This window comes from Protomyctophum parallelum, assembly GCF_964188405.1.
Source record: "Protomyctophum parallelum genome assembly, chromosome: 4".
In the NCBI taxonomy this organism is placed as follows: Eukaryota; Metazoa; Chordata; class Actinopteri; order Myctophiformes; family Myctophidae; genus Protomyctophum; species Protomyctophum parallelum.
The window spans coordinates 47,583,409-47,602,953 of NC_139700.1; the positions used below are offsets into that span (position 1 = coordinate 47,583,409).

Genomic DNA, 19,545 nt, shown 5'->3' on the forward strand with positions numbered 1-19,545 from the left:
AGATTTGCTTCACATTTTCAAGATTTTTCTAAAATAATCATCATTCGCATTTATCACGAGAAACATTGAGCGCTCGGTTTGCAATTCTGCATTTGGACACCAACTGTTTGGTGTGCTGTCTGTCTGTCCGTCCGTCTAGGTGGAGGTGACGGGCTCTCCTACCTTGAACCGCGCTCTGATTGGCTGCATGTTCTACCTGCTGAGTGCGTTCCCGTCGCTGCATGAGTCCGCGGGGTTGTTCGGGGGGGTCAGTCCTGGCGGGCTGTCCAACGGGGGAGACGGACAGGACTACTGGGGACACGTCTTCTGGGACCAGGTCTGTCTGTCTGTCTGTCTGTCTGTCTGTATATTGCTGTAGAGTGTTTGTTCAGTTCTATCTTCCAACATGACATCCATAACTCCCGTTCCCAGGACATACAGTATGGACGTATGGATGTTGGCCACTGGAAACAGACTGCAAAAAAAGCTTAATTCTTTCCCCCAAACCATCAGATACATGAACGAACTGATAAGAACCAGAGCGAAACCGGGCACAGGAAAACGCAACCAAGGTTCATGTTTTAGGTTATTAGAGAAAGTAAAAGATGAGTGTTAATTAATTTTCATTTGCTTTCTTTTGTTTTAGCGATTTTTGCTGTTTTTGACAGGGGGACATTCGAACATGGGGCTAAATACGTCTTTATTTACAAAAGAATATGGCAATTTCTTTGTGTGTTATTTACTATAGACCTACTAGACCCAAAGAAATTACACCTGGCCACAAAAGAGCACAGGATCTACTGAATGTGAATGTAGCCTACTGGGGGGAAGCCACACTGTGTGTCATAGGCTCAATATGTCAATTCGACACATTCAGTAGATCCCGTGATCTCTTGTGGTCAAATATAATTTCTTGGGGTCTAGTAGGACTATACTTTCTCTAATAACAACCTAAAACATGGACCTTGGTTGGATACGTATATCAAACATAACCTTATTCTGTGTGTGAAGCTGTTGACAGAAAGTCTACCTAACTCTGCTACTACAGGGAAAACATGCACATATGATACTCTCTTTGTCTCTTTGATACTCTATCCCTTTTGTTTGCTGTGTTTGTTGTTTGTGCTGTCTACGCTGCTGCATTGTCTGAAGGAAGCCAAGCTAAAAATATGTTTAACTCTTACGTACCTGTACACAAGATGGAACAATAAGTACAACCTTGAACCTTGGAACACTGCCAGCTGCCGTAGTTCACTGTGTTTCAGGATGTACCCTGGTGTAGTTCACTATGATGGCTGTGTTTCAGGACATCTGGATGTACCCTGGCGTAGTTCACTATGATGTCTGTGTTTCAGGACATAATGGATGTACCCTGGTGTAGTTCACTATGATGGATGTGTTTCAGGACATCTGGATGTACCCTGGCGTAGTTCACTATGATGGCTGTGTTTCAGGACATAATGGATGTACCCTGGTGTAGTTCACTATGATAGCTGTGTTTCAGGACATACTGGATGTACCCTGGTGTAGTTCACTATGATGTCTGTGTTTCAGGACATAATGGATGTACCCTGGTGTAGTTCACTATGATGGCTGTGTTTCAGGACATAATGGATGTACCCTGGTGTAGTTCACTATGATGGCTGTGTTTCAGGACATAATGGATGTACCCTGGTGTAGTTCACTATGATGTCTGTGTTTCAGGACATACTGGATGTACCCTGGTGTAGTTCACTATGATGTCTGTGTTTCAGGACATAATGGATGTACCCTGGTGTAGTTCACTATGATGTCTGTGTTTCAGGACATAATGGATGTACCCTGGCATAGTTCACTGTGATGGCTGTGTTTCAGGACATAATGGATGTACCCTGGCGTAGTTCACTATGATGGCTGTGTTTCAGGACATAATGGATGTACCCTGGTGTAGTTCACTATGATGGCTGTGTTTCAGGACATAATGGATGTACCCTGGCATAGTTCACTATGATGGCTGTGTTTCAGGACATCTGGATGTACCCTGGTGTAGTTCACTATGATAGCTGTGTTTCAGGACATAATGGATGTACCCTGGCATAGTTCACTGTGATGGCTGTGTTTCAGGACATAATGGATGTACCCTGTAGTCTAGTCTCTGGAGGGGGGTCTCCTGCACCCCCCGGAAATATACTTCTAATCAATGTTTTCTTATTGGAAAAAATGTGCTGAAAATGATGAGCTATGATAAAAAGTTGTCAAAATGTCCCATCTACCTCAAAACCCCCTTTTTGGTATATGGCTCTGGCGAAATTGTGTAAAGGCAAATATTAATTCACGAAAATTACATAAATAGACATGGTAGTCTGAAATTGGTCATGAAGTATCTTGACACATATGGGTAAGTAGCAGAACAGGATTTGGCGGGTTGCTACCATTATATTCTTAAATATGACCCACATCATCCTCAAAAACACAAAAGAATATGGTGTCCGCTTGACTAATAACAACAAAGATGGTTATTTTCCAACACATTATGGTGAGTATCACTGCCTCACTTGTATATAGAAAACTTCCCATATCCCTAAGCTTCAATTTGAGCCCAAGATAACCTTTCTATCTTGTAAATTAGTCTTTCTGTAGCCAAAATTCTGAACTATACCTCAAATCGGTGAAAATTGTATATTTAGTCAGTATCAGCTATACATTTGGAATAAATGAATGAATGACTGAGTTTGAACTGACTCCACATCATGGAATATTTCTTACTTGAATAAGCTATGTTAAAAAGTTTGCAAAGTGTCCCATCTACCATTTTTATGCAAATGAGTGCCTCCATTATCAAAATAATCGATTTTCACTATATCTCAGCCAATATTGCACTTAAATGAACAAATAAGGTGTCTAGACCTATGTTTTGAGGGTCAAGGATCTCAGTGAAACTATTCTTAAAGTGACCACATGTGCCCGTGGCATGCTGGTGTACAAATCAGTGCCGATTAAATATCTATCTCGTCGGCTTCTTGTCCATGCTCTCCAGACAGTGTCAAGGAGATCAACCAGTGAGGTTGGTAGGACTGCACCGCAGGACACACTGGATTAAAAAACTCAACCACCCCTGTCCTTCATCATAGGGTTTTGGTTTTTCCAAAAAAGCTTCATCAGCTCGCTTGTATAAGGCAACACGGTGGTTCTCTTCAGAGCAGAGTAGCATGGAGCAAGACGAGCCAGGTCAACTTTAGATTTAGAAATGAGTTTGTCATCTGCCCCCACCACTCTTTCACTGAAGACTCACAATTCAAATAGCTCTATAGCTCTAGCCAAGCCATGTGGCTCATAGGGCAGGAGCCTAACAAGTACACTCCCTGGCATGACTAGTATGTACCAAAGGGACCCTTTGGTATATACTATACCTCAAATCGGTGAACATTGTATATTCAGTCAGTATCAGCTATACATTTTGAATTAATAACTGAGTTTGAACTGACTCCACATTATGGAATATTTCTTACTTGAATAAGCTACGGTATGTTATAAAGTTGGCAAAGTGTCCAATCTACCATTTTTATGCAAATGAGTGTCACCATTATTAAGACAATCGATTTTCACTATATCTATATTGCACTTAAATGAACAAATAATGTGTCTAGACCTATGTTTTGAGGGTCTCAGTTAACCTATTCTTAAAGTGACCACATGTGCCCGTGGCATGCTAGTGTACAAATCAGTTACATTACAATAAAGTCACATTTATACGTAAGAGATACCAATATTGCATATAACATCTAGACAGGTGCTGTGTTTTTAAGCAAGCTTTATAATTTAGAATATACTGTAGAATAACATCACAAACTAAAAACATCCTTAGTATGAACAATAGTATACGGCAGTATACACACTAGACTATAGAATGGCCTGCAATATGCAGTACAAAATTCAAACAGTCACACAATCCTGTAACAGTATTCCATCCTATTCCTGTACACACTCAAAGGCAAACATGTAAGCAACAGTGTACAAACAGTGACCACCCTAGCCTGCACCATAAAGGACAAAATGCACAGTCACATGAATGAGTCATCGTGTTCATAGAACTCATCAGTCTTCTTTGTCTGCTTGTCCATGGTCTCCAATGACAGGGATTTTCAACCATCTCTGCCCTTAATATGGTTTTGGTTTTTCCACAATAGCTTAATCAGCTACATCAGCTATCGGGCAACACGATGGTTCTCTTCAGAGCAGAGTAGCATGGAGGAAGACGAGCCAGGTCAACTTTAACCCACCATTATCCACAGCAACTTGGCACGGGTGACGTCCACTGGGGCGGCGGTGGATCAGGGGTAGAGTGTCTGGATGGTAACCAAAAGTTGCCAGTTCAAACCCGGGCTCCCCCAGAGTTAGTGTCGAAGTGTCCTTGAGAAAGACACTGAACCCCTAACGGCTCCTGGTGTGCAGTTTGGTGCCTTGCATGGTTTCCGCTGCCATCAGTGTATGAATGTGTGTGTGAATGGGTGAATGTAATGCACAATCTATGTAAAGCGCCTTGGATAAAAGCGCTTTATAAATCCACCATTTACCATACTGAAGACTCGCAACTCTGTCCATACAGCAGACAGATTAATTGCTCCAACTATACTAATTAAGGATCTGTTCTATATAGTGTAGCACAAGGCACATTTCAAGGACCCCCATAACCCTTACAGTTCCATTTGTACATTCAGAGTTCAGAGTTGCACACCCGTAAGGGGCCTTGGCCTTGTGGTCAGAGCATTTGCCTTGAGCCTGGGAGGTCAGGGTTCGATCCCCGGCTGGGTCATACCAAAGACTCTGAAAAATGGAACCCAGTACCTCCCTGCTTGTCCCTGCTTGGTACTCAGCATCAAGGGTTGGATTGGGGTAAGTCCCTGCTACATACTAGCGTCATGTCCAGGGGGTGTACTTGTACATCAAGCTGCCTCCTACTACAGAAACGGGAGATTGGCTCCTGCCCTATGGGCCTCATGGCTCCGCAAGGCTTACAGGTCCATTTGGTTCCATTTTTTACACTCTAGAGTTACACACCCGTAAGAGGCCCTGGATATCATCAACAGCTCAGTGGACTTGTAGTTAGAGCGTCCACCCTGAGACTGGATGGTCAGGGGTTCGATCCCCAGCTGGGTAATACCAAAGGGTCCCTGCGACATACTAGTCATGCCAGGGAGTGTACTTGTTAGGCTCCTGACCGATGAGCCACATGGCTTGGCTAGAGCTATTTGAATTGTGAGTCTTCAGTGAAAGAGTGGTGGGGGCAGATGACAAACTAATTTCTAAATCTAAAGTTGACCTGGCTCGTCTTGCTCCATGCTACTCTGCTCTGAAGAGAACCACCGTGTTGCCTTATACAAGCGAGCTGATGAAGCTTTTTTGGAAAAACCAAAACCCTATGATGAAGGACAGGGGTGGTTGAGTTTTTTAATCCAGTGTGTCCTGCGGTGCAGTCCTACCAACCTCACTGGTTGATCTCCTTGACACTGTCTGGAGAGCATGGACAAGAAGCCGACGAGATAGATATTTAATCTGCACTGATTTGTACACCAGCATGCCACGGGCACATGTGGTCACTTTAAGAATAGTTTCACTGAGATCCTTGACCCTCAAAACATAGGTCTAGACACCTTATTTGTTCATTTAAGTGCAATATTGGCTGAGATATAGTGAAAATCGATTATTTTGATAATGGAGGCACTCATTTGCATAAAAATGGTAGATGGGACACTTTGCAAACTTTTTAACATAGCTTATTCAAGTAAGAAATATTCCATGATGTGGAGTCAGTTCAAACTCAGTCATTCATTCATTTATTCCAAATGTATAGCTGATACTGACTAAATATACAATTTTCACCGATTTGAGGTATAGTTCAGAATTTTGGCTACAGAAAGACTAATTTACAAGATAGAAAGGTTATCTTGGGCTCAAATTGAAGCTTAGGGATATGGGAAGTTTTCTATATACAAGTGAGGCAGTGATACTCACCATAATGTGTTGGAAAATAACCATCTTTGTTGTTATTAGCCAAGCGGACACCATATTCTTTTGTCTTTTTGAGGATGATGTGGGTCATATTTAAGAATATAATGGTAGCAACCCCCCAAATCCTGTTCTGCTACTTACCCATATGTGTCAAGATACTTCATGACCAATTTCAGACTACCATGTCTATTTATGTAATTTTCGTGAATTCATATTTGCCTTTACACAATTTCGCCAGAGCCATATACCAAAAAGGGGGTTTTGAGGTAGATGGGACATTTTGACAACTTTTTATCATAGCTCATCATTTTCAGCACATTTTTTCCAATAAGAAAACTCTGATTAGAAGTATATTTCCGGGGGGTGCAGGAGACCCCCCTCCAGAGACTGTACTACTGGTGTAGTTCACTATGATGGCTGTGTTTCAGGACATAATGGATGTACCCTGGCGTAGTTCACTATGATGTCTGTGTTTCAGGACATAATGGATGTACCCTGGCGTAGTTCACTATGATGGCTGTGTTTCAGGACATAATGGATGTACCCTGGTGTAGTTCACTATGATGGCTGTGTTTCAGGACATCTGGATGTACCCTGGCGTAGTTCACTATGATAGCTGTGTTTCAGGACATCTGGATGTACCCTGGTGTAGTTCACTATGATGGCTGTGTTTCAGGACATAATGGATGTACCCTGGTGTAGTTCACTATGATAGCTGTGTTTCAGGACATAATGGATGTACCCTGGCGTAGTTCACTATGATAGCTGTGTTTCAGGACATAATGGATGTACCCTGGCGTAGTACACTATGATAGCTGTGTTTCAGGACATATGGATGTACCCTGGCGTAGTTCACTATGATGGCTGTGTTTCAGGACATAATGGATGTACCCTGGTGTAGTTCACTATGATAGCTGTGTTTCAGGACATAATGGATGTACCCTGGTGTAGTTCACTATGATGTCTGTGTTTCAGGACATCTGGATGTACCCTGGCGTAGTTCACTATGATAGCTGTGTTTCAGGACATCTGGATGTACCCTGGCGTAGTTCACTATGATAGCTGTGTTTCAGGACATAATGGATGTACCCTGGTGTAGTTCACTATGATGTCTGTGTTTCAGGACATCTGGATGTACCCTGGCGTAGTTCACTATGATAGCTGTGTTTCAGGACATAATGGATGTACCCTGGTGTAGTTCACTATGATGTCTGTGTTTCAGGACATCTGGATGTACCCTGGTGTAGTTCACTATGATGTCTGTTTCAGGACATCTGGATGTACCCTGGCGTAGTTCACTATGATAGCTGTGTTTCAGGACATCTGGATGTACCCTGGCGTAGTTCACTATGATAGCTGTGTTTCAGGACATAATGGATGTACCCTGGTGTAGTTCACTATGATGTCTGTGTTTCAGGACATCTGGATGTACCCTGGCGTAGTTCACTATGATGTCTGTGTTTCAGGACATAATGGATGTACCCTGGCGTAGTTCACTATGATGGCTGTGTTTCAGGACATAATGGATGTACCCTGGCATAGTTCACTATGATGGCTGTGTTTCAGGACATAATGGATGTACCCTGGTGTAGTTCACTATGATGTCTGTGTTTCAGGACATAATGGATGTACCCTGGCGTAGTTCACTATGATGGCTGTGTTTCAGGACATAATGGATGTACCCTGGCATAGTTCACTATGATGGCTGTGTTTCAGGACATAATGGATGTACCCTGGCGTAGTTCACTATGATGGCTGTGTTTCAGGACATAATGGATGTACCCTGGCGTAGTTCACTATGATGGCTGTGTTTCAGGACATCTGGATGTACCCTGGTGTAGTTCACTATGATGGCTGTGTTTCAGGACATAATGGATGTACCCTGGCGTAGTTCACTATGATGGCTGTGTTTCAGGACATATGGATGTACCCTGGCGTAGTTCACTATGATGTCTGTGTTTCAGGACATAATGGATGTACCCTGGCGTAGTTCACTATGATGGCTGTGTTTCAGGACATAATGGATGTACCCTGGCGTAGTTCACTACGATGGCTGTGTTTCAGGACATAATGGATGTACCCTGGCGTAGTTCACTATGATGGCTGTGTTTCAGGACATAATGGATGTACCCTGGTGTAGTTCACTATGATAGCTGTGTTTCAGGACATAATGGATGTACCCTGGCGTAGTTCACTATGATGGCTGTGTTTCAGGACATAATGGATGTACCCTGGTGTAGTTCACTATGATGGCTGTGTTTCAGGACATAATGGATGTACCCTGGTGTAGTTCACTATGATGTCTGTGTTTCAGGACATAATGGATGTACCCTGGCGTAGTTCACTATGATAGCTGTGTTTCAGGACATAATGGATGTACCCTGGCGTAGTTCACTATGATGTCTGTGTTTCAGGACATAATGGATGTACCCTGGTGTAGTTCACTATGATGTCTGTGTTTCAGGACATAATGGATGTACCCTGGTGTAGTTCACTATGATGTCTGTGTTTCAGGACATAATGGATGTACCCTGGTGTAGTTCACTATGATGGCTGTGTTTCAGGACATAATGGATGTACCCTGGCGTAGTTCACTATGATGTCTGTGTTTCAGGACATAATGGATGTACCCTGGCGTAGTTCACTATGATAGCTGTGTTTCAGGACATCTGGATGTACCCTGGCGTAGTTCACTATGATGTCTGTGTTTCAGGACATCTGGATGTACCCTGGCATAGTTCACTATGATAGCTGTGTTTCAGGACATAATGGATGTACCCTGGCGTAGTTCACTATGATAGCTGTGTTTCAGGACATAATGGATGTACCCTGGTGTAGTTCACTATGATAGCTGTGTTTCAGGACATATGGATGTACCCTGGTGTAGTTCACTATGATGGCTGTGTTTCAGGACATATGGATGTACCCTGGTGTAGTTCACTATGATGGCTGTGTTTCAGGACATAATGGATGTACCCTGGCGTAGTTCACTATGATGGCTGTGTTTCAGGACATCTGGATGTACCCTGGTGTAGTTCACTATGATAGCTGTGTTTCAGGACATCTGGATGTACCCTGGTGTAGTTCACTATGATGGCTGTGTTTCAGGACATAATGGATGTACCCTGGCGTAGTTCACTATGATGGCTGTGTTTCAGGACATCTGGATGTACCCTGGCGTAGTTCACTATGATGGCTGTGTTTCAGGACATAATGGATGTACCCTGGCGTAGTTCACTATGATGGCTGTGTTTCAGGACATCTGGATGTACCCTGGCGTAGTTCACTATGATGGCTGTGTTTCAGGACATAATGGATGTACCCTGGTGTAGTTCACTATGATGTCTGTGTTTCAGGACATAATGGATGTACCCTGGCTTAGTTCACTATGATAGCTGTGTTTCAGGACATAATGGATGTACCCTGGCGTAGTTCACTATGATAGCTGTGTTTCAGGACATAATGGATGTACCCTGGTGTAGTTCACTATGATGGCTGTGTTTCAGGACATAATGGATGTACCCTGGCGTAGTTCACTATGATGTCTGTGTTTCAGGACATAATGGATGTACCCTGGTGTAGTTCACTATGATAGCTGTGTTTCAGGACATATGGATGTATCCTGGCGTAGTTCACTATGATAGCTGTGTTTCAGGACATAATGGATGTACCCTGGTGTAGTTCACTATGATGGCTGTGTTTCAGGACATATGGATGTACCCTGGCGTAGTTCACTATGATGGCTGTGTTTCAGGACATAATGGATGTACCCTGGTGTAGTTCACTATGATGGCTGTGTTTCAGGACATAATGGATGTACCCTGGCGTAGTTCACTATGATGGCTGTGTTTCAGGACATCTGGATGTACCCTGGCATAGTTCACTATGATAGCTGTGTTTCAGGACATCTGGATGTGTACCCTGGTGTAGTTCACTATGATGGCTGTGTTTCAGGACATATGGATGTGTACCCTGGTGTAGTTCACTATGATGGCTGTGTTTCAGGACATCTGGATGTACCCTGGCGTCGCCCTCTTCTACCCGCGGCTGGCGCAGGCCGTGCTGGACTACAGGGTGAGCACTATTGACGGAGCGCGGGACAACGCCCAGAAGCAGGGGCACAAGGTACCAGTCTTCGTTGTTTCTATATTTTTGACATCTTTATTTTTGTAATCAATGTCATGTTTACAGCCGGTGCCAATCGCCTAATATAAAGCTGAGTGCAGCAGTACACACTCTGTTAGGGTCCATACAGCAGTACTGACAGCAGTACTGACTCCACTGTGAGGGTCCATACAGCAGAACTGACTCCACTGTGAGGGTCCATACAGCAGAACTGACTCCACTGTGAGGGTCCATACAGCAGAACTGACTCCACTGTGAGGGTCCATACAGCAGAACTGACTCCACTGTGAGGGTCCATATACAGCAGTACTGACTCCACTGTGAGGGTCCATACAGCAGAACTGACTCCACTGTGAGGGTCCATACAGCAGAACTGACTCCACTGTGAGGGTCCATATACAGCAGTACTGACTCCACTGTGAGGGTCCATGTCTCAGCCCCATACAGCAGTACTAACTCAACTGTGAGGGTCCATGTCTCAGCCCCATACAGCAGTACTGACTCCACTGTGAGGGTCCATGTCTCAGCCCCATACAGCAGTACTGACTCAACTGTGAGGGTCCATACAGCAGTAGTGACTCCACTGTAGCTACGAACAGCCGCCTCCATATTTTCTCACATTTACTGACCCACCTAGCTCTGTTCCATACCCTTCCTGCTTTCGATTCTGCAAATTTCTGCCCTGCAGTAAGGCTATGGGACAAACGGGGTTAAATCTCAAATCGAAATCAGACCAGCCTCTCCTCTTTAGTGGAAATCTCACGAACGTTTGACCTACTCACCAATACAAACATGGGTTGTGTCAATAGAAAGCCTACTTTCCTTAGTGGAAGCACTCTTGAGCCCCCCACCACACGTATAAACGGTACTTTTTGGCCAGAAAGGGATTTTTTTCCACCGGAGGAAATATATTCTCTATGAGGCAGTTCTCTGGGCAATATCAGTAGAGGGCGCAGCGGAGTAACTAAAACGTTTTTTTTTTCCGGTGGAAACAAAATCCCCTTTTGGCCAAAAAGTACAGTTTATAGTGTGGTGTTTCCTTTGCTTGATGTTTTGCATAAAGCACATTGAATCGCCTTGTTTAAGTGTGTGTGTGTGTGTGTGTGTGTGTGTGTGTGTGTGTGTGTGTGTGTGTGTGTGTGTGTGTGTGTGTGTGTGTGTGTGTGTGTGTGTGTGCGTGCATGCATGTGTGTCTGCGTACGCAGGGACTGAAGTTTCCGTGGGAGAGCGCTGTGTCAGGAAGAGAGGTGTGTCCTGAGGACATATATGGGCAACAGGAAGTTCACATCAACGGAGACGTGGCACTGACCTTCCAGCATTACCTGTACCTGACCCGAGTATGTCTATCACTACTACTACTACTCCCCTCTCCCTTCGAGATATAGGGTGAGAAGTTCAGAGAGAGAGAGAGACTCAGAGCTGACCCTGGCTGCTTCTTGATTTCGAAAGGAGCCAGCTTAGGTGGTTTGGGCATCTGGTTAGGATGCCTTGTCTCGATCGTCTCCCTAGGGAGGTCCTCGATGCACGCCCCACTGGGAGGAGACCCCCGGGGCAGATCAAGGATCAGATGGAGGGATTATATCTCCAAACTGGCCTTGGATCGCCTCGGGATCCCCCAGGAGGAAGTTACTAATGTTGCCCTGGAGAGGGAGGTCTTGAAATCTCGGCCGGAACTGCTAACGCTGCGACCCGACTACAGATAAGCGGTTGAAGATGGATGGCTGACGATGATGATGATGATGAGAATACTAATACTTTCCAACGTGACTTGTACCTGATCCGAGTACGTTTATTAAAGGAGAATTCCATGCTAGTATGCTTTCTTATCTTTCTTACCTTTCTTTGTAGTTGTTACGTCCCCACCAAAGAGGTCCAGGTGTTTTTTTGTGCAAAAACTCCTTATTGGCTATTTTCCCTACCATAAGCCCTCAATGAATTGCATTGAATGGAATGGGAATTGAATGGGGCTATGGGGTGTTATGCTAATTTGCTTATTTCCATCAAAAGAAGTAGTAAAGTGTGCCGCTTGGGATATAATTTACATCATGAAGAGAGGATATTTACAAAGAAATTATAATTTTGAGCGATGGAAATAAGCAAATTAGCACAACACCCCATAGCCCCATTCAATTCCCATTCAATTAAATGCAATTCATGTAGGGCTTATGGTAGGGGAAATAGCCAATAAGGAGCTTTTGCACAAAATAACACCTCAACCTCTTTGGTGGGGACGTAACAACTACAAAGAAAGGTAAGAAAGCCTTTTAGTATGGAATTCTCCTTTAACACATTCCTGCCCAGCCCTCTAGGCGAGGTTGTGGCGCTCGTGCCGTAGAAATCCCCGAAATGAGCAGAGAAGAAGGGACACTTCCGCCCCAGCCGGAAATGATGCAGTGTAGCGAGGGGCCCCTAGGAGACAGACGAGGCATCATGGTCAGCGCGGTTCGGATAAATGTTTTAATAGGCTCTAAACATGGCATTTTATGCCAATACCTAATAAAGCGTCGCAGTCCCGCCCCCTTTCATGACGACGCCAGTCCCGCCCCCTTTCATGATGACGCCAGTCCCGGCCCCTTACATGACGATGCCAGTCCCGCCCCCTTTCATGAGGACACCAGGCCCAGGAAAGAATTCTCAATGCATTTTCCTCATAGACATTTCAAAACGTATTTATTTAAAGACCTTATAAGTGTCGTACAAAGCCAACGCGAGTTGTGACAAATCATGACAACAAACACAATATTTTGGACCAAACAAATAATTACAAAGAAGAAAAACAACAAAAAAGTGTTGTAACCTGCCGTTTTTTTCTACTTTTTAATTATTTGTTTGGCCCAAAACATTGTGTTTATTGTCATGATTTGTCACGACAAGAGTTGGCGTAAACGTCTTTAAATAAATACTTTCTGAAAAGTCTATGAGGAAAATGAACGGGGATTTATTTTCCGGGTCTCTCGAGGGGGCGGGACTGCGACGCTCTATAAGCGTCGTACACAGCCAACTCGAGTCGTGACAAATCATGATAACAAATACAATATTTTGGACCAAACAAATAATTACAAAGAAGAAAAACAACAAAAACAGTGTTGTAACCTGCCGTTTTCTTCTTCTTTCTAATTATTTGTTCGGCCCGAAAATGTTTGTTTGTTGTCACGACAAGAGTTGGCTTTGTTCGAGGCTTAAAAGGTCTTTAAATAAATACTTTTTGAAATGTCTGAGGAAAAGGGGAATCATTTCCTGGGCCCTGGTAGGGGGCGGGACTGCAATGCTCTATGACCCTGTGCGCGTGCACGTGTACCGCGGATTAGCATGTATGCTGTTTCTACAATGGGAGGCCTATGGAGGCTAGCGGCGGGAGCTAACGGAGGTATTAAAAAAAACAGGTAAACAAATATTTTTAAATAATCTTTAATCAAATCTCGTGTATGTTGTAGATGGCTCATATGGAATTAATTACTATCTCGTGGATTGCCACGGAATGGGTTGGTTAACTAATTCACTGCCATGAGTAATTAATGCAACCCCTGCCCTGCAGCTCGTTTTTCCTGAACTTTCAAGTATTCACAGCATATTTATCTCCAGTACGATCGATCCCTCGACCGTTGAAATAAATAAATAGCGTTGTCAACGAAACCCTCCGTTCCCTATAGCAGTGGTTCCCAAAGTGAGGCAGTGAGGTCCGGGGACCCCCAGGGGTCCTTGAGGGAGTTCCAGGGGGTCCCCAGCTAAATGATTGGCGCGTGTCTCACCAACAAGGAAACACGGAAGCCGACAGCTGTGTGTGTGTGTGTGTGTGTGTGTGTGTGTGTGTGTGTGTGTGTGTGTGTGTGTGTGTGTGTGTGTGTGTGTGTGTGTGTGTGTGTGTGTGTGTGTGTGTGTGTGTGTGTGTGTGTGTGTGTGTGTGTGTGTGTGTGTGTGTGTGTGTGTGTGTGTGTGTGTGTGTGTGTGTGTGTGTGTGTGCGCGCTCACTCAGGATCTGACCATGTTCACGGATCGACGGGGCAGTGAGGTCATCTGGGGCGTGGCAGACTTCTGGGTTTCCAAGGCGACCTGGAACCCTGATGACCAACATTACCACATCCTAGGTATACTGACCAATCACAGTGCCTCATCCTACAGTATAGGTACCGACCAATAGCAACGTCACCTCATCCCTGATACCGACCAATCAATGATCAGCGTTTAGCTACAACGTTACCTCATTCTAGGTACTGACCAATCAATCATCAGCGTTTAGCGACAACGTTACCTAATTCTAGGTACCGAGCAGTGGTGGAAAAAGCACTCACATTTAAGTAAAGGTTTTTTACAATTAAAAGTATCAATGCTGCAACTAGAACTAGAACTACTCCGTTACAAGTTAAAGTTAAGAACTCAAAATGTAAAAGTACAAAAGTATTGGCATCAGAATGTACTTAACTCCTTTATTGCGCGCTAATTGTAGCATTAACCACAGCTCCGGGTGCCAGCACTTCTCTACACTCTAACTCCACTGTGTTAGCCAACCCCTCCCCCCACCATACAAAGGCGCAGGGGAGGAAAATAACACAGTTTTAGAACACAAACCTCTCGTCAGAGGCTTTAACATGGAGCCAGCATCGCAGGGAAAAGGCACAAATTAAATCCCAAATGTGGATGGCAGAAAAATCCACCAAGGATTTTGAAAATCCACCTCTCCGCTGCTCTCAACTGAAAATATATGCCTTCCCATAGTTGGAACGGTGGGGCGTTGCTATGGAAACCGGACCAATGTTAAAGGCATCAACCATTATATAGACGGGAGTCCACGTTGGGGTGCGTATACGGACTTGGTATATGACACCACGTCGCCACCTAGCGTCGACGTACGTATATACGGACCTGGGAGAGAAAGAATTAAAGTACCAAAAGTAAAAGTACTCATCATGCATAATGAGTTATTATAAATGTATAAAAACTTTAGAAAATGGCCGATCTACAAGCTCACAATGCATTGCATCGCGACACATTGACCCCTTTTCCACCGGTTGGTTCCCAATGTTAACCGCTTCAGTTCTACAACATGCATGTATGTATCTCCATGCAGGTGTCATGCATTTATACAACATGTATGTATCTCCATGCAGGTGTCATGCATTTATACAACATGTATGTATCTCCATGCAGGTGTCATGCATTTATACAACATGTATGTATCTCCATGCAGGTGTCATGCCACCCGATGAGTATTACTACAACGTCAACGACTCTGTGTACACCAACGCAGTAGCCAAGCTCAGGTAGGCTGGTAGTACTGCTATAGGAGTACCACTAAAACATTCCGGGTGACTAAAATGTGACTAAAACTAAGTGAAGAGAATATGACTGAAACTAAACTAAAGATTTGCTGACAAAAACAACACTGAGCCGCACACACGCAACGCACAGGGCACCATTATCCATGTACTCTAGCATTCCCTCATCCGTGAGACAGACACTCTGTCCAACAGTCCAATCTGATAGAATGAAGTGAAGATTAACTCGCCAATACTGCATCTCTACATCAGACAGATTGGGTTATCGTCCTTGCCTGTGACACCGTGTTGATTTCGTCGACTAACACTATGACAAAACCTTGTCGGTGACTACCTTTTTTCACTGACGGAAACTAAATGAAAACTAAGCTATGATGACTAAAACTAAGACTAAATGTGCGTGTGTGTGTGTGTGTGTGTGTGTGTGTGCGTGCGCGCTCACTCCAGTCTGGAGTTTGCGGTGGAGTTGGCAGAGTTGCTTCAGTTCCCGGCACCCAAGGAGTGGCAGGAGGTTGCGGACAAAATTAAAATCCCCTTCGACGAGGCGAACAAGTTCCACCCTGAATTTGACGGATATGTCAGAGGTAATACTGTACCCTTACTGTACCCGTACCGTTAATTATGTCAGAGGTAATGCTAGGGCTGATCTATATATATATATTTTTTTTCTTCTAACGGGGCATGCCATGCCAACCCTCTCAGACATGTTTATTCTCAGCCATGAATACCCGTTGGAATTCAATTGTATAGCTCTAATCTAATTTATGTCTTTAACATTAAAATGCATTCAAGTTGTATGCCTCACGTTTGCATGATTCAAGTTAATCTCGTTAACTGTCTTGATATGTGCTGTTCTTGAATATCCATGGGGGGTTTGTTATTGCTCTCTGGATTTTTGCTTAGCATGCTGCTTCGACAGAACTCAGATAATATCTCCCTTTGACTTGAGTGTTTCCTGTCTAAATTGATACTTTGACACAGTTTTTGTACGCAGATACTGATGTCTCTCTCTCTCTCTCTCTCTTTCTCTCTCTCGCTCTCTCTCTCTCCCTCCCCCCTCCAGGCCACCCGGTGAAGCAGGCTGACACAGTGATGCTGGCCTATCCTCTGGGGTTTCCCTTGACCTCTGAGATCAGACGAAACGACCTGGAGATCTATGAGGCCGTCACTGACCCCAATGGACCGGCCATGACATGGGTAAGACCCTATAGTGGAACCATGGTAAGACCCTATAGTGGGACCAGACATGACATGGGTAAGACCCTATAGTGGAACCATGGTAAGACCCTATAGTGGAACCAGTCATGACATGGTAAGACCCTATAGTGGAACCAGACATGACATGGTAAGACCCTATAGTGGAACCAGTCATGACATGGTAAGACCCTATAGTGGAACCAGACATGACATGGTAAGACCCTATAGTGGAACCAGACATGACATGGGTAAGACCCTATAGTGGGACCATGGTAAGACCCTATAGTTTAAGCAGACATGACATGGGTAAGAACCTATAGTGGAACCAGACAGACATGGTAAGACCCTATAGTGGGACCAGACATGACATGGTAAGACCCTATAGTGGAACCAGTCATGACATGGTAAGACCCTATAGTGGGACCAGACATGACATGGTAAGACCCTATAGTGGGACCAGTCATGACATGGTAAGACCCTATAGTGGGACCAGACATGACATGGGTAATACCCTATAGTGGGACCAGACATGACATGGTAAGACCCTATAGTTTAAGCAGACATGACATGGTAAGACCCTATAGTTTAAGCAGACATGACATGGGTAAGAACCTATAGTGGAACCAGACAGACATGGTAAGACCCTATAGTGGGACCAGTCATGACATGGTAAGACCCTATAGTGGAACCAGTCATGACATGGTAAGACCCTATAGTGGAACCAGTCATGACATGGTAAGACCCTATAGTTTAAGCAGACATGACATGGGTAAGAACCTATAGTGGAACCAGACAGACATGACATGACATGGTAAGACCCTATAGTGGAACCAGACATGACATGGTAAGACCCTATAGTGGGACCATGGTAAGACCCTATAGTTTAAGCAGACATGACATGGGTAAGAACCTATAGTGGAACCAGACAGACATGACATGGTAAGACCCTATAGTGGAACCAGACATGACATGGGTAAGACCCTATAGTGGGACCAGACATGACATGGGTAAGACCCTATAGTGGGACCATGGTAAGACCCTATAGTGCGACCATGGTAAGACCCTATAGTGGGACCAGACATGACATGGGTAATACCCTATAGTGGAACCATGGTAAGACTATAGTGGGACCATGGTAAGACCCTATAGTTTAAGCAGACATGACATGGGTAAGAACCTATAGTGGAACCAGACAGACATGACATGGTAAGACCCTATAGTGGAACCAGTCATGACATGGTAAGACCCTATAGTGGAACCAGTCATGAGATGGTTTGATTTAAGTATTTATTAACAGTATGCAGAATGGGTACATTTCAAACGAAAGCACAACTCAATACAAAAAAAACTGTTACTGTGGACGACACCATGACACAGCATTACACTTATTTAGGGTGAGGGTCCACCATTGTCATTTCATCAGAACATTTAGAGGTGTAGAAATATACCCTTCTATATAAAAGCTGTGTGAAGTGAGGGAAAAAGTAGACAGGTTTCTGTCTGTCCACACTGACCACAGCCCTCCCCTGAGAGAGTAGATGGAAATTGTTTAATTCCTGCTCTATCTTCTCGTGTGTGTGTGTGTGTGTGTGTGTGTGTGTGTGTGTGTGTCCAGTCCATGTTTGCTGTTGGCTGGATGGAGCTGGGTGATGCTGACAAGGCACTGCTTCTGCTCCAGAAGTGCTTCCGGAACATCCAACAACCCTTCCAGGTACGCCACAATAATAACTTTATAACAGTTGAAATCGCATCACAACAGCGTAATGATATAAAAGTAAGGTAAGGTAAAACCCGTTTAAAAAGCCTATGGAAATAGGGTACTGAACAAGAAGATTGGTCAAGCCAAGCAATAAAACAATTAGCATACTGAGAAAATTAAAAACATACCCTTTGCTCTCACTGTATCAAATGACTGAAACAGATGCAAACATTATGCAATACAATTATGGCAATTGAGGTGATGTAGGAAAAGGCTTTCCTGATCCTGAATAAACGTGTTTTAATTATTTATTCTTTTAATTGCCAGGGGTAGGGCATTCCACAACGTGGGTGCTCGTGCGGCAAAAGCCCGGTCACCCTTCATGGTGACTAGGCGTGTCACAAACCTTCCAGGTATAGTCTCGCATTGCCAGACCGCTTCAGGTCTCGGGTCCTCTCGGGTATTTTCAGAATCGGGGGGTGGAAGGGGGGGGGGGGGGGGGGGTATGGTAATAAAATAATCACGCACAGGTACGGAGTGATGAGAAAATAATCTCTCCCCACATACACACACACACACAGGTATGGAGTGAATCTGAGGACGGTACCGGAGCGGTGAACTTTCTGACCGGCATGGGTGGCTTTCTGCAGGCCGTGCTGTTTGGATTCACAGGCTTCAGGTCAGTTCTCATGTCCAGCTGTGTACACCTCCTTAGAGTCTGGTTTTACAGACCTCAGGTCAGTTCTCATGTCCTGTAGTGTACGCCTCCTTAGAGTCTGGTTTTACAGACCTCAGGTCAGTTCGTATGGCCTGTAGGCACGTGCAGGGTCTTTTCGTGCTTGTGCCGAAAAGGCCTGCCCAACATCTGTGGCCCTTATAAATTATATATTGTTTACATTACACCGTATAATTGTATACATCACCTATAAGATAATGTGACTAAAAACATATTGACAATTCCAGAAACAAATGAAAACGAGTTTGTATATCGGCTAATTTATGCATGCAGCTATAAGTAAAGACGACATCACGGCACTGCCAACATAAATTTCAGTTGTCTGAACTCGACTGCCGTCTCGACGTTTGCAGTCTAGTAATGGTGGTCTCCCATTGGCCGTGGGGCTTAGTGTCCCGTGGCCGTATAGGGCTAGTCTCCCATTGGCTTAGAAGCCAGCCAATCATGAAAATCCCGCCACTACATCGTACAAAGTCTGATCATTGATCAGCTCTGCAAGCTGATACAAATAAAGTACTTAACACGCTTAGTGCCGCATGGGCACGATA

The 19,545-nt window shown here is 44.3% G+C and overlaps 1 protein-coding gene across 2 annotated transcripts in view; it reads left to right on the plus strand.

The window, feature by feature from the left end:
* pgghg (protein-glucosylgalactosylhydroxylysine glucosidase) overlaps nt 1–19,545 on the plus strand; it is a 28,052-nt gene that overhangs the window by 5,735 nt on the left and 2,772 nt on the right. For both annotated transcript variants that reach the window (XM_083763158.1, XM_083763157.1), the window contains exons 6-14: nt 140–316; nt 9,973–10,092; nt 11,298–11,429; nt 14,066–14,177; nt 15,278–15,350; nt 15,813–15,949; nt 16,429–16,562; nt 18,178–18,273; nt 18,843–18,940. In XM_083763158.1, the coding sequence (XP_083619284.1) occupies nt 140–316; nt 9,973–10,092; nt 11,298–11,429; nt 14,066–14,177; nt 15,278–15,350; nt 15,813–15,949; nt 16,429–16,562; nt 18,178–18,273; nt 18,843–18,940 (1,079 nt within the window). The remainder of the gene's footprint in view (nt 1–139; nt 317–9,972; nt 10,093–11,297; nt 11,430–14,065; nt 14,178–15,277; nt 15,351–15,812; nt 15,950–16,428; nt 16,563–18,177; nt 18,274–18,842; nt 18,941–19,545) is intronic.